Source organism: Scomber japonicus, chromosome 20 (genome assembly GCF_027409825.1).
Source record: "Scomber japonicus isolate fScoJap1 chromosome 20, fScoJap1.pri, whole genome shotgun sequence".
Classification (NCBI taxonomy): Eukaryota; Metazoa; Chordata; class Actinopteri; order Scombriformes; family Scombridae; genus Scomber; species Scomber japonicus.
The window spans coordinates 10,908,185-10,924,900 of record NC_070597.1 but is presented as its reverse complement, the minus strand read 5'-3'; the positions used below and the strand labels follow the sequence as shown (position 1 = coordinate 10,924,900).

Genomic DNA, 16,716 nt, shown 5'->3' with positions numbered 1-16,716 from the left:
GTCTTTTCTGTCAGGTATAAAATCAGGATCAAGTACTACAGTGAGGCAGATGCCTCATTGGCGACCCTGTGAAGGTGCTGTAGCTCTTTTTTTTTCTTTCCTCTCTGAACATAACTGACATGTTTGTAGTACACTTGATGAATGCTCCTTTCACTTTGGTAATCCAATTACTTCTGTCTTTAGATTAACAGTATGTCAAACTAAATGGCCCCTTTTCATGACTGCATATCTGATACGTATTTAATTTGACATTCAAACCAGCAGTGATGCACACTGCAATCAACATAGACTAAAAGGGCACCCATGGCATGAATGTCAGTCTGCTAATATGCCAAGGCTCTAAATAATCATCTCTAATACACTGATTGTGTTATAACTGTTGTCGAGAGTTTGAATCAAATTAAACACCATCACTGGATGAAACGTGCTTGCATCAGAAATTTCCAGTTTGAAAATGTGCTTATAGATGTTTTGGGTACAAAACGTTTGTCTGCACTTTTCTCCAGGCATATCTTTTGTATTTAAGATAAATTGTGACGAAAGACACTGTGCTAAAGGTTTAGACTGTCGGAATCGGATTTAATTGCTTCGTGATTCATCTGATAACTTTGAATGTGCCTCATTATCTCATCCATTGCTCAACATGAACTTCACCAACACTCTGACTCCAGTGCAGAAAGGAGTTTTCTTTGCTTACTTGTATTTGGAGTTTTGACTAAATCAGCCTGTGTTGTCTCATTAGTAATCCGTTCACCTCTTCACAAACTTTTGGTCTGGATAAAAAAGCAGCCCCTGCTGTCATTGTTACATCTCAGATCTCTGTGTTTATGCAGTAGGCTGGCAGTAGCTAGCGTTCTTTAGCTCTGACGATGGCATCGCACTGGCTGGTGCTGCCAAGTCAAAGGGACTGCAGCTTTTTTCACAGCATTCACATGACAGACAGGCCCTCACTAGCCTGTGGGGTCAGTCAAAAATCATATCTGTTTCACTTTCATTGTGCATAGTGTCAAATACACATTAATATGTGGGTCAACTCTCTCACACACATTCACAAACTTCTGTAGAAAGTGTTTTTTTTTCATCAGTTCAGTCTTGTACAGAGAAATGCAGCAAAGATCTTCTGAGGGTCTTCAGGTTATCCTGAGATGAAATGAGCTATTCCTGCAGGGCTATGACTATTCAATGTTTACAGCATGCACATGCCTATACTTCATGCTGTGTATGCTCACCCAGCACTTTATTAGGAACATCTGTGCAGTTTAATGCATGTCAATCAACAGTCATGTATGATAATGGGGTGGAAAAAATATAAGGAACATTTTTTTAATATAATGCACTACAGTACAATATTACAACCCACTACGACTATGACCTCAATAACAAACAATGTCAACAAATGATGTCAATAAAAGCTGAAAATGTATAACCGTCATTGAAGTAGAATTTATGGCAGAGCTGTTGTATTGGATTGCAAAGGTGTTCCTAATAAAGTGCTCAGTAAGTGTATAACCATAAAACTTTTATATTGTCTTTTTTTATTTATTAAAAAGCATACATTAAGGGGGACATACTTGATATCAACTTTAGGATAAAAGACCAATTTGGTGTTTGGTACTAAGTTTTTACTTTGGCGCTTACATGCTAGCTTGGTTTAAAAGGTTCTTAATTGCTCAAAGGGATTTAAATGTTAAAGTGAAGTGAAAAAGTGAATAGTTTTTGTCCCTTTGTAAATGGAAAGGTCTAACAGATGAGAGCAGTATTTTGACTCACCCCAGTGATATTTTTGAGTCATTAGAGCTTCCTTTAGCTTCCCTGGAGTGTGCTGCTTGGTATCATTTCTTACAGCCTACTCTATCTGAAAAGCCATGTTTAACCATATATACTGTATTTTAGATGCTCTGGAGGAAGGTTGTCACAATGGAGTGGGAATTGGGTTGAAAATATGTTGACAGATACATTGATCTAATATTAGATCAGGTGTCTGAAATAAAGGTAATCTAATTTAATAAACTGGTCTGATAATGAAGGTTTTTGACCTTGCCTTATCTCGTAGCACAGGCAGATACGCCAGCTATTCAGCAGGCTACTATGCAAATACTGGGATCATTATCTGGGATGCTCTCTGAACTCAATTAGCAAGTATGATCTGCTGATAACTTTTCATTAGCATATCCACTAGGTGTCTGCGTTGCAGATCATCTGCAGGAAGTCAGCTGATGGAAAATACGCAACAAGGGTGCAAAAAGCAAATCCTCTGTGTTGTCTGTGCTGAAATGTAAATGCTCAAGCACACTCATCAATCAGCAGTAATGGGGTGATTTTTCTGACACTGACAGTTTGATGGAACACATTTATCATAATGATGTCATATGTATACAGTATCAGAAAGACACTTATACATAAGAGGTGCTGTGCTGCTCTTGTACTACCTAATTAAAAAGTTTAAAAAGATCTCCAAGTTACGCTTTTGTCTCTCTAAGCAGAAAATAGGGAAGCCTATGGTTTCTCGAGATGATTAGAGCTACGTTGATTTCCCTGCTGAACTTTAGATGAAAAAACAGAAAGCAGCAAGAGGGCAGGCTGTTTATAGGCATTACAAATTTCTAGGGTGTCCCCAGAAATGCTTGATGTCTTAGCTGAAGGCATGCATCCATTGGATAAGTCTTTGATTACATTTATGGCAGCAGCTTGAATTTCCCAGTTAACATTCTGCTTGTAGTTGTAATGACGTTATGAAGAACTGCTTTGTCATTGTCTCTCCATCTCCCTTTACATCTAAGCATCTTATTTTCCCTCTGCTGCATAATGACTGGCCGTCACAGATGTTGCAAGGCAGTTGAGCATCTTCCCCCTGGCATTTGGCTTTGTTAATAATGCAAGCTTGAAAGAGCAGTGGCAGCACAGAGTGGATAGTGAGTGTTAACTGTATATTATACATTCAGTCTTGAATTACACTTATCTTGCTGTGATTCCTTCCTGTGCAAAGAATTTCCTCCAAAATCAATAGGGTAATTAAATTTTAACTGTACAGTAATTTACATGTTTTTATGAATAATTCCTTTTGGACTAACTCAAATACAGACAGTTAGAGTGTTTCTTAGTGTATCACATTTATTTAAAGAACACATTTTAAAAATGTCATACTTTTAAATCCACATTTAAAAAGTCTAGTTAAAGAAAATTAGCACTGAATGCCTTTAATCTTGTTTGAAATGGCCTTTTTGCAGTGTCTTAGTCAGAGTCCACTGTGAGGGAGAGTATATTCTATTTTCATCCGCCTCATTAAGTTTTTCACTTTAATTAATGGCAGGATGTGCTCACAGAGGATCTGTCCTGTCTGTTCGTTAAAGCCCATTATATTTCCGCGTTCAGGCAGATTGCTGGCTTCAAATAGGCTTTTAGGTAGTGGAGTTTACATTATCGTGTGAGCTGCAACATGAGAGAGACTCCAATAAAACATGTTTATGTAAAGTATCTCATGTTGGACAAATACTATACATGAATCACTCTTGTAGAGAGCACAGGAGATTTCATTTGCTCGGATCATCAAACAATAGTAGTGGAACCGTGAAGGAGTGCGTCCGGCGGAAAGTGAGATCAAGAAGAAATGGTTGATTGCAGCCGCATTTTGCCCGTTGAGTCATATTTAGTAAGAAGCTGTGAATAGTATTGATCTTGATCGTATTCCTTACTGTGAGACCCAGCAACGAGAGCTGTATGCTGCCTCAAAAATGTCTGTAGCAATTACAGTTCTTGGTTATTTCAAATGATCTGTCAAGATGAGTTTTGTTGAACCAGTTATATTTTTGACTTAAAAATGTCTGAGCAAGTTTTTGTATGCATGTTTAAGTTTAGTAGGTCAGTCATTGTGCCTGTACTCATCCAGGTAAACACACCATACTCATGGCTCATTCTTTTTTTTAATAGACTACAATACTGTACTTGAATTTTTTAATAATAAGCAAACTGGTCTACAACTATTTATGTTTCCCAAGTCAATGTTAGTTGTATAACTGAATATCACAAATTTGCCTCTGCACAGTAAAACAACATCCTCTTTCCTTAGACCACCACCACAAAAAAGCTTTTGACAGGGGAAAAATTGAAGAAACCTCAGGACAAGAAGCAGAAGAGGGATCCCTCTACCACGATAGACAGACACACAACAGTTGTTGATTACAGATACACAGCATGGAAAAACACAATGACAAAATTATAGATGGGATTGATAACATATATGAAGAATCTGATCAACACAACCATACATTTGGATGATCACCACAACAGTAAACCAGATATTTAAATGGTGTGTTTGGGCTGCAATCATTCTCACCTTGATGTTTGTAGTATTGATTTTCTAAAACATTTATATTCAACCGGTTTTTCTTTACTTATAAACAGAAAATAATGAGCCCTAGATATTGAGCAGTAATATTTCTCAGCTCACAGGTGCTGTGGATGGAAACACATTTTAGTATTAGTCCAGTGCTAAGCGTATCAACTATATTGGCATGTTCACAGCTGCAGAAAATTGAGTGAGGTGTACAGAAGGGGAGCCTGAGCTCGTGCAGACAGGATGGTGGTAATAGGCTGTCTGAGTGCACAGGGGATGGGGGCGTGGTGGTGGTGATGGCGGCAGTGGGGGGGGCTCTCCTACTCTGAGGCCAGAGAGCCACAGAAATGGACTTCTAATGGCTTATCCAAAGGTGTTCAATGACAGTTAACCTTTCAAACTAAAGATTAAGGTGACTCTTAATATGTATCACACATCAGCCCTAGATAGCATTTATTCAGCAATGGAGATAAATGTGGGACATGAATATTGTATAGCTTTAAAATACCCCAGATCCCACAGCATTGCCGTCTCAATAGTGGTGGTTATTCTTGTTCAAGGTCAGTTCAACAGGGTGGCGAGGGAAACCCCCATTCCCCTTTCTACGCCAATGAAATTTAGACCTTTTAGTAAGCTCAGCTGGCAGGGATCCTTATTGCCAAGCAACTAAAACATAATGTAAGAGATGCCAAGATGATGTGTGAAATGACTGATTACCACAGTAACCGACCGAGCATCAGGAAGGGTTTAACTTAGGCTATGACAAAGGCAGAAGGATCTCTTTGAGCTCCAGGTGTACCAGATGTCTGCTCACCCGCCAGTGTCAGTTACATGAGCGTTACATCTTAATGCCGCTTTATTGCCTGCTCATGAAACCCTGATGCAATCCACTCAAGTGGCATCACAGTTGTCCTTGTTTCACCTTGCCATTTTTTTTATCGCACACACTGATATATCTTCATATGCTGTGTTGGGCGATTGTCCGTTGCAGTTCTCAGGGGATAGAGATTGAGTAGAGAAGCCACAAAAGCCTGGTGTGGTTGTTCCTTAAATAAAATAAGTTAAGTTATTGAATATGCTGTGCTGGACATTTCTTTCCCTTATACTGATGTTAAGGTTTTTTTTTTCTTTCGGTGGGTAATTCTTAGAGATTAGTATACACATTGTTGTATGGCTTGTTCCGCCAGGGAATGAAGTTAAATAGCGAATGGGCCTCTGACTCTGTAAGTAGCAATCATAATTCCCCTCTAAAAGCTTCATGCCACTTAAGTTATTAACATTTAATTCTGCAACATCAGAGTGGATTAACCCATCAGACAGTGTTCTCATTAAGATGCACTCATTGCATTTTTTTTTCTTTTTTTCGGGTGAGCCTCCAGCCCCTCCATACTTCAGTCTGCCAAAGATGAAGAAGAATGATTGATTCAACCAGTTTCACCTTTTCACATGGGCAAACATTCTTCACCCAAGTATAAACCATTAATGTCCCCTTTTTGTCTGGCTACAGTTTTTTTTTGTCTGGCTACAGTTTTAAAACTACAATTCAGTTTTCCACTGAATTAAATCATATTAGGCAATTCTGCTCTACATAGTGTAAACTCAGTGACAATGCTTGAGGCCAGTGCTGGCAGTTATTTAGTTAGGTGGATGTGGATATGTCATATGTTTGACTTTTGACAAACACTGGAGTTCTCATTCATAACCACACTCTTTCATTAACTATAACAAAGTTGTTCTTGTTGCCTAACACTAACCATACTGAAGGAGATATTTTGTGTTGGTATTTGTTTCTTTGTTAAGAAACTATAGTCAACATAAATGAATGTTCCCCCATCAACTGGATCCATGAAAATCAAAAGATTCATGATTGACTGATCTTCGAGCACAAAACCTCAATCATTTGTTGTAACTACGATAAACATATTATGTACTGGCATATGGAGGTCATTGTATATTATAGTATTTCCTCCATCTTGTTTGTTTACCTTGCCCAGGTACAGCAGATTATAAGTAGCTGGCAGCTGGTACAAAGCTTCTAAATGTAATTAAATAATATAACAGTAAAAACCAGCTCGCTTGTGTCCGAGAGATGGCGAGTTGAACACAGTATATAGGAGGTAATGGTTTCAGCCATTAATTTAAATATATTTTAATTGCCCTTTATAGTGCAATTGCAGTTCAGCAACATTAATCTGTATTGCAACTGAACTGTTTTGTTTAACTCTCTCTTGTAACTGTTTATCGGTTGTAACATGACATTTTGCTGCGACTTCAAGGGTTTTGTACATTGGTGCTTGCATGGTGTCTGAACGTGAACATCCAGGAGCTACTTTATTAACAGGGAAAGTGGTAACAGTAGAGAATGCACACATATTGCATCAAAGTGACCTTGAAAGGCCATGTAATAAGAAACTATAGAGATGAATGCCTTTGTTTTAAGGTGTAAAAACTAAAGTGTTTCAAAGACTAGAGCCAAACCCTTTCCTCTTATCTTTTCAGAGTGTTTCTACGGGCCATTAATCAGTATGCAGCAGTGTTGAACAAGAAATTTCTGGATCAGACCAACTTTGAGCTACAGGTAAGAGCTGAACTGACATACGCCTCTTTTTTTTTTTTTAAACAACCTTTATACCAGTTGTCCACAACCCAATGTTCTTTCAGTCGAGGTAACATTGGATTATCATTTTAAGTACTCTCAAAGACTGTTTTTAGATGGCATTTTTGAAAGCATCGTTTCACTTTAGTTACACATTGAGGCTGTTTTTAATGTTTCAGATCTCAAAAAGATCACTGAAGGCAGTTGACAAAAAATGGTGGAGAGAGAACATCAATTATTCTGTAATGGCTGGCAATTTGATGTGCACCTCTGAATATTTTAACCCGCTCCCCCAGAATAGAGCAACTTTTTCTTTTTGCTTGTAATGTCAAGTATATAGCAGAACAATAATGGTGCCAACATCTGCACTGCTCTGAGCATTTAAAGCCTTTATGGATTTATTATTTTAACATTGTTTTGGTGTGATGGATAGCATTTAAAAGTCTCTTTATGGTGTATGAATAAGACTGTTGTTTCCTGTGTTTTAAACCATAGATCAACAGTGTAAAGGGTTAGAGGGGTTATCTGGATAGAATCATACTGACTTTTACAGCCATTTGTGTAATTTTAGTTTACACAGACATGTAGTTTGTCTTCTGGGTATGGGATATGTGTCTACTCTTATGATTTGAAAACCCGTCATAAAGAGACTTGCATGGACGATTTGCACAGCTGTGAAAAATGGTGGGTACAGTAGCACTCCTTTTAGCTGCTGTCATTGTCTGATTGAGAGCGTGCTCTGGAGGCCAGTGGCCTAAATCACCAACCTCTCCCTTCACTGGGAGGGCTTCCAGACACACAAGTATACCCATCACATCTAAACCTTTTGATGTAATAAAACTGTAAAGCTTTCCAGCCCAAGTTGTGTGATGTGTCCCTGAAATATATTGTTGTATAGCTGATTTTGGATGGTGAACTAAATACTCTTTTATTGTTTCTACCATACTCTCCATCAATCTCTCTGTCTTTAAATGGATTAGCTGTGGAACAACTACTTTCACCTGGCTGTAGCCTTCCTTACCCAGGAGTCATTGCAGTTGGAGAACTTCTCAAGCGACAAAAGAGCCAAGATCTTTCAGAGGTGAGTACGAAGCCGCCTCCTCAGCATGATCAGGCTTTACGCTTTATATAATTTATCACACAGAGGCTCAAAGGGGATACCCAGCACCCCATGGTTCCAGTAAAGGCTGCATTAGTTGTTCGCCTTTTTGAACAAAGCACAGCAGCCTCATAGTAACTTCAGAGGTTATTGGAGAACAAATCTTGTACTCAAACCCCAGGTGTCAAGCAAAGTCGGGAATCCCCTCCTGGAATTAAGACACAAGTGTTTGGTTTCTCCTCAAAGAATCCCGTACATGTTATTTTTCTGTGTCATATTCCCTCAACAGATAAGGGCCGTTAAGACCTAACCCTCCCTTTCAGCTATAAGTTCAGAGAGTGATTTTAATTCCTGTTCATCCTCTCCCTGTATCTACAAAGAGCCATTCATCTACATTAGTATTTCTCATAGAGTCTGGTAATGCAGCCAAACGTGTAAATGCTTTCTGGGCAGAAGTGGTACGTATTGGCTCTCATCTTCATTTAGAGAAGCTTTTGTCACTAAAGCATATATCACACTGGCCCATACTTGACAGCAACGCTCCTCGTTGGTCAGTGCTTTATTATCAGCAGTGATAAACTCACACACATACACACACACACACACACACACACACACCCACCCACCCACAGACAGCCAAACACAGTAAACAAGACGTTCCCAGCCACCCTCACCCTGTCTTTCACAACTTGTCAGCCTTCCCCAAAAGAAACTGCTATTTGATCCACATACACAAGAACTGCCATTCCTGGCGTAAGCACAGAAAAGGGGCTGATCTCCGCCTTTGCTATTTCTAGGCTGCTTATTTGAGATTCCCAAATATGTCATTCAAACACAACCAGGTGGCTCACAGAGCATGCAAAGGGGATATTATACACTGTTTGTCAATTTCTCTTTCACCCACTCTTTCTACCTCTATCCGCCCACTCTCGTTCTCTGTCTTTGTCACTGTCCCTGTCTCCCTCCATCTACCTCTCACCTTCTCTCTTTTACCTCTCCTTCCCTCTGTATCCTGTTTCTGTGTGTGTTGGCGCATGAACTCTCAGTCCTGCCTGCAATACCAATTATTGTGCCTTGCTCGGGAGCAGAGAACAGAGGGGCGAAGTCAGAGATGTGTGGAGCACGGCTGTTTAGCTCTCTGCGTTGGCTTTTCTCCTGCGTCACACATTTCCCAGTGCTACGTGTGAAGTTCTGGTCCATTACTGATGTCTTGCAATGCTAATTTCCTTCTGTCATTTCGACCGCCAGGACAGACTGATACAAGGCTCATATGTCTGCTTGGCCTGAATAGGAGAATTAGTGCATCTTTGTGCATCTGTTTTGTTGTTGTCTCATTTGTGTAATTCGGGCCATTGTTCTGTTAGTAATAATAACATTTTGTTACCCGAGCTGTCTGCTGTCAACATCCATTTTACAGACTTCTTGGTTTAAATCCTCTATGCAATGTGGGATTATTTCTGACATGTTTTGCGCTTGCTTTGGTTTTACTTTTACATAAAGTTGTTGGGTAATCTGGCTCAACTGTTCGCATATTGACAACCTGCCTGAACGCTTCTTTCTTGCCCTATCACACTCTATTGTAGAAACGTCACCATGTTTCCCCATTTTCAGCAAATAGTTTGATGTGTTCAGTACAGTAATAACTGATAGAAACCATTACAATAACAAAATTAACATCAAAGTTGTGATGAATGGAAATTACACTGTACAATGCTCTGGCCAGACACCGTGTAAATGTAGCCACACATACAGAGCTGGATAAATGAGCTTGCAGCAATCTCATTGTTATGATATATGCATGTGAGTGATGAGGAGAGAGAGTGTCATATTGTCAGGTTTTGTGAATATCTCACAGTTCCTTGGCTTCAGGCTTTGATCACATCTCATCCGTTTGTACAGGCTACTTTTTGTCAATCACTTCTTTGTTTGTCTCCCTCCATCTATATCCTCCTCTCTCTGTATTTTCCCCCATCTCTTCTTTTTCCATCACTCCATGCCTCCACATCCAATTCCTCCTTTTTCCTCTCAATCTTGCTCTTTGCCATCTGACCCTGATGCCACTAGATGCCAAGAACCCCAACTCCATTTAGTGCTCACCACTGTCCCTTTGTAGACATTTTATTCTTACTTAACCTCTCCAAGAGTTTTTCACCCTGTGGTTGACAGGTAAGTATTGTAGGTCCTGACAGCCGACAGTCATAGCTGCCTGTTCTGTTGCCTACAGGAGTGTGACAGAACAGCACCCTGTACAGTATGTGTCTCGGCTAAGATGAGGACATGATGCCTCCAGAGCAGCACACCCATATGCTTCCACCGGCACATATTCACGCTATAAGCACAAGAATAGGTACATATACTGTATGTACAGATTAAATTACTAGACGCATACAGACGGGGGACAAATGTAAGGAAAATCCAACATAAAGTGTCTTAGTAAGGTGGTGGGCTGCCATGTGTTGCCAGAACAGCCTCAGTGCTCCTTGGCATTGCTCCTGCAGTCTCTGAACTCTACTGCAGAGATGAACACCATTATTCCATCACCATATTCCCTCATTTGGTGTTGTGATGATGGTGGTGGAGAGCGCTGTATGACATGTCAGTCCAAAATCTCCCCCAGGTGTTCAATATGGTTGAGATCTGGTGACTGCAAAGGCCATAGAATATGATTCAGATAATTTCATTATCCTGAAATTCATTCAGTTACCCCTTGTGTCCTTTTGATGGGGGCATTGTCATCCTGGAAGAGACCACTCCCATCAGTATAGAAACATTTCATCATAGAATAAAGGTGATCACTGATGTTTGCACTGATTTGCAGTGACTCTTCCCTCTAAGGGGACAAGTGGACCTAAACATGCCAGCAAAATGCCCCTTACAGCATAACAGAGCCACCAGATCCCCTCACTGTAAAGGTCAACCTTTCCACTACCTGTACCTGGTTTTGCTTTAATTTGTCCTCCATCTGTACATAGGTTCATGTAATACATAATGCATTAGCATTTTTATAGCTTTACAGTAATTTGTAAAGGCTAGCATCTATTTATATTTTAACATGTTGTCAATAATCTGTCTAAAGATCAATCCTTGGGCTTTGCAACCCTCTTTCTTTTGACAGTTAAATATGGTAAAATGTTTTGACCTGGCCAGGCTGAAAAGAGGCAATGCAGCCTCTTCATTAAGGATTCTTTAAATGCTCTTCTCCTCTCTGTCAAAATACATTAGTCTGCCTTTGTAAGATATTGGCAAAACAATCAATTGGGTTTTAGAATTCCGTCAGAGCTACGGGGTGCACTGAAATGTCACAGTGTGGAAGAACAGATATTAATTAGAGGTCAGGGGAGGTGTCATGCTTACACCTCAAGCTTGCATCTTTCTTTTTTTTATCTCTACAATGCCATGTCAAGGTGTCATGCTGTCAGTGTATTACGAAGAAGAGACAGAGGTGTCACTGTGCCTCCATCAGTCACTCAGTTTGATAGTCTGATGTCAGACAGGTCTGATTAGGCATTTACAAATATTTGCAGTTGCCTGCAGCGCCACCAGCTGTAGAGGGCATGAGACTGGAGGGAGGTAAAAGTTATTGATGACTCTGACACTACATCTGATTTTAGATGGCCTTCAAAGTAATATTTGATTTATAGTCAGGCTAGCAGCATTTCTCCGGGGTTGGCAATGTCAATGGTCGGTCAGTCCACCACTTCTGTCCTGAATTTTCTCAACAACACCTGGATGGATTGCCACCAAATTTTTACTGACATTTGTAGTTCCAGATAATGAATCCTTAAGACTTTGGTAATCACATGGGTTTTTCTTTTGCACCATCATGAACTTAGCATGTTGTTTTGAGTTCAATTTCTCAACACATTCTTGACCCCCTCGGGATACATTTGAATAGTTTTGGTGATTCCCTGACTGTTCCTTCAGCGACATCATCAGGTCAAAATTTCAATTTGTCCGATACTTTGGTTTATGACATCAATTTATCAGATTTTGTGCAGCTCCCTTTGGAGATTAATGTATACAATCAATGGAGTCCCCCTTAAAAACAGAAATGGTTTTGTACATGACGTGGTGTTTCCAAGGTAGTTTCAGCCAAATAAAATAGTTTTTGCTAAATTATTCAACATCCTAGGTCATCTATAATTTGATGCAATACTGTGTTTGGTTTTTCAATCTTGAATAAGAAAGTGGCAGTTAGGCACTGCTCAGAAACAGAACAACAATGTTGAGGTTCGGTTTGGTTATCCACTGCTGTGAGGTAGCAGTGAAAATACATCTGATTACTTCTCAGGACAATGGTGCAGCTTAAAGCTTGCAATAACAGTGGAAATAGAGTAAAAACAGTCAGAAATGGCTCTCTCAGGGATGCTATCTTCATTGTGCCCTCTATACTCTTCATCTTAAAACAATTTCAGGCTTGAACGTACTCTTTTTTGTTTCTCACCAAATGTTCAATCTGCTTTGAAAGAACTAAAGCCCTTATTTTTGTTTCATTTTATCGTTTTCACGGAGTTGGTCTCACTTTCTTCCCCTCTGCTCACCATGTCTTCTCCCGTTAGTCTCTCCATCATTCACTGTCTTAACTTCCCCTCTCTGTCCTTTGTCCTTCCTTTGACGTGGGACAGTGTGCCAGGCAGGGAGACTGGCTCCAAACTGCCGTAGAGATTGGTTCATGACCTAGACATGGCAGAGCTGATCAGGTTATAAGCCCTCATTTGTAAAAAAAACTAGAAGAATCAGGAAGGGAGCAATCATTCCAGCTTTTCTTTCTCTTGTAAAAGGGCTCTTGACACACCCAGCTGACCTCAAAGATCTCATACCAACAAAGACTATTTGATCAAACGCTTTGTATCATGTCTTCTGTCGTCTGTCTTCTGTGTGTTCATAACACAGACCAGAGCTGGCAGCCAGCTGACTGCCAGCATGCGTGTATGCTCTACACTGGCAGAACAAATAACTTTCTTTGTGTGTAATGTGTGTATTTGCATTCCAAAAAACATCATGCTAAGACAAGACAAGTTAACTTACCATAGTCAGGGCATCATGAGTCCGTCTCATTATATGCTTGTGTAATGGATGTCAGTAAGGCAAAGATAAGAATGACTCAAGGAACTACTTTCCATTAGTAATTAGCTTTCTTCAGGAAAACAACAGGTAACATAAACATAACATATTGTCGTAAGGGTAATCAGTGCACATATGTACCTCCATCAAAGCAAAAATCAAAGGTTAGAAAATACACTTGTAACCCTGACACCTGGAATATACACCTGAATATATCTGATGAAAGATGCATGTCAACCTGATCCTGCTGCATTACATCACATTTCTGCATGCTGCATCCACTGTTTTTCTCTCTTTTATAACTAGAATCTTCATATTACAAGGAACGGGACAGCCATGGCACAATCATCTCATAACACAACTTTGTCTGGTCAACATTAGGAGTCTTAATATATTTTACATTGCATTTCTGGCAGTTGAAATAAACTTGTTAGTGATTTTATGGTACTCGCTGAGTTTACTCATGAGCCCTTCTCTAAATCCACCGAGCCCCAAGTCATGTTAATCTTCTATGCTGTGATTGAACTTAAGCTTGTGTAACATTTTTATCCTGTTTATGTTTCAGGTACCAGGACATGAGAAGGCAAATTGGCTTTGAAATCAGGGATATGTGGTACAATCTAGGTAATTTTACCGACTCATTTTGTCAGTGATGTTCACTTTCTCTTCCTGAATGACTTCTGATAAGGATCAGTCATACAAGCAAACAGTACACACACTAACAGCAGCAACTGACATCTCTTTAAAGTGTTATTTTCTCAATTTACAGTATCTGCCAACTAAGTGCCCTCACAGTTATTACAAGTCAACCCAGCTATTAAAAGCAGCTAATTAGAGAAAATCAAGTGTTAATTGGCTTTATGTTTTGTGATGAGAGAATCAACAGTCAAGTCTCATTGGAATATAATTGTAGCATGGTGGTTGGAGTGTTAGATGGCCACCTGTGCCTCCTTTAAAGTCTACAGATTGTAATCTACACCATCTGATCCTATAATTGAAGTTTTTACACCAGATTAGACCATTAATTTACAGAGTTTTAATGAGTGCCTTATTATTCTTTGAGTTAAGGTATTTCATATGACTTCCTCAGCATAGAGAGACAGACTTTATTTATAGTTTTTCTACTTTGTTTGCAAAAGTTACATTTTGTATGTTTGTCTAAATACACGTCAACAAATTGTGTACTGTCCATTTATGTGTACATCTTGTGTTTTTTTCTTCCCAAGGGCCTCACAAGATAAAATTCATTCCTGAGATGGTGGGTCCTATCCTGGAGATGACACTAGTTCCAGAGATTGAGTTGCGAAAGGCCACCATCCCCATCTTCTTCGACATGATGCAGTGCGAGTTCCACTTCACATGCAGTTTCCAGCGGGTGCGTCCTCTGAAACATGAAATAATAATACCAGAACAGTACAAGATAGAAAATAGAACAATAGCAGAGGGGCTGAACCAAAAGGACTGTATGAAGAGCAGGTGTGGTGTGGTAATCTGGGAGGAGTAAACTGTGCTGAGGGGCAGTCCATCAGAAAAGTTTTATAGCCACAAGCTTACTTGTAAATCAACAAATCTCATTTTTTTTGTGCTGTGATTACCAACAGCCACGGTAAATAGAACTTAATGTTATGCCTCGTTACAATGTAAAATGAGGCCTTCCTGCATGAGGAAATCTATTTGGCTACAGCTGTTCTGCCATAAGATGCCCCAGCCAGTTTTTAACTTTGCAATGTTTATGCAGGCTCCCAAAGTACACTATGTTTACTATTGTAAAGCAGCACTGTGGCTTCCAAATGTCTCCACTGGCCCTTGCAGTCTTGCAGTGACAGTGGCAGTTTAGCATCCCTCCCACAGTTCACCTCTGCTAATAGTGCAGTCTGTTTGGAGTAGGAATGAAGGGAGCCCTGCTAATTAAGTCAATGGGCCCCATCTTGTGGTTGGCGCACAGTGGATGGCGGGCGTGGTGCATGTGTCTTTGTTGCACCCACGTTGTCTAAATAGTAAATGCACTTGCACTTGCACCAGTCTGTGCGCCAATGGGCGTGTTGGTCTCAAAATGAGGTGTGGTCAGGCGCATTGGTGGCACGTTACTATTTTGAGGCAGAGGAAAGCGATTGCACTACTGACCCAAAAAAAAACTGATTAATGGGGGGACTTAAGTCTGACTCTTTTAGACCATGCGCGACAATTGACAATTTTCCTGCCGTTAAAATAGCAAAAGTGGATTTGGATATGCCCAAAAGGCACTTGCGCCACGTGCTTCACGCCATGCACTATAGATCGTTGAAGTGGGGCCTAATGTGTCATTCAGTACCTGGCTCATTGGAGGAAATAACCCTATTTGTTGTTCATTCCCTGCACTGAAATGTGATCAATTTCATATTGGCCTGAACCTCTTTTTATACTGTAACAGTAATATACTGTTAGATAGTAATATTCCCTTTTGTGGGTCTCTCTTTCTCCACACATGTTGTAAATCCTTTGCTTAACAAGAGTAGCACAGTAGTATTTGTGTTTGCCTAATACATGTGAACATTATGAAGTCAGTCACAATCGGTTTCTTTCAGCACAATAAAGCCTGTTTTTAATACAACTGCGACATTTAGTACAAACATCAGATATATAAGGTCCATGCATCACTGTCAGAAGGTATAGCAACAACTGAGCAAAAGTAAGGGGGATGTGTCTCACGATGCAGCCTTTTTCTGTGTTCTAACCAAGTTTGTACAAATAAAGAAAGGCTGCACTAACAGTTAGTAGTATTAAAAGGAAACGCCAGTTCACAGCCAGCTGGGCTGCAGAAGAGAGACGATTAAAGTCAAAGCACAGATCCCCTCAGCCAAGCCTTGATGCCCGGAGAGTGAGACAGGAAGATGGCGTTAATGAATTGAAAAATTAGCTACACTGATTATTTACGCCTGCTCTGTCTAATTGCAGTTTGAGAACGAGATCATCACCAAGCTGGATCACGAGGTGGAGGGGGGCCGCGGAGATGAGCAGTACAAAGTTCTCTTTCAGAAAATGTAAGTGCTGATTAATGGGCAGGATTACGCCCGAGCCTCTCACAAGTTAGATAATGCTAATTGCAACATAGCACTCCTCAAAATAATCAGTGTTCTGATGATCACACATCTTCTCATCACAGCTTGCATATGTGATATTTGCTTTCAGCACAGTTGGATGCTAACTCTGCTTTAATGACAAATAAAAGAATGGTTTCTTAAATCCAGAGTGGCAAAAGTTTAACATTTTCCTCTATTTCCCCTGCTTCAAATCCACATCAACCATCACTACACCCCACCACTTCGTCAAACACAAAACAACACGCAGTTTACTGGAGCACTGCAGGAAGCACAAGTACTTAGCCAAAACTGGCGAGAACTTTGTCACTCTGGTGGTGCGTCTGCTGGAGAGGTTGCTGGACTACAGGACCATCATGCACGACGAGAACAAGGAAAACCGCATGAGCTGCACTGTCAACGTGCTCGTAAGAAGGCTTCTTTTCTGAGTTCCTGAATACACATAAACAGATTTGCAGTATGAATTACAATGTATAAAAGTACTCTAACAATAGTTCTCAATAAGTCTATGATATCAAAACCAACGTTGTTTATTGGCCATTGTTGC

General features: G+C 40.1%; 1 protein-coding gene across 1 annotated transcript in view; it reads left to right on the top strand.

The window, feature by feature from the left end:
- Window positions 1–16,716, top strand: part of dock1 (dedicator of cytokinesis 1) — a 183,175-nt gene that overhangs the window by 128,106 nt on the left and 38,353 nt on the right. Inside the window, exons 30-35 of the mRNA XM_053340789.1 lie at window positions 6,833–6,911; window positions 7,910–8,010; window positions 13,658–13,716; window positions 14,319–14,467; window positions 16,027–16,112; window positions 16,420–16,576. Coding sequence (XP_053196764.1) covers window positions 6,833–6,911; window positions 7,910–8,010; window positions 13,658–13,716; window positions 14,319–14,467; window positions 16,027–16,112; window positions 16,420–16,576 — 631 coding nt within the window. The remainder of the gene's footprint in view (window positions 1–6,832; window positions 6,912–7,909; window positions 8,011–13,657; window positions 13,717–14,318; window positions 14,468–16,026; window positions 16,113–16,419; window positions 16,577–16,716) is intronic.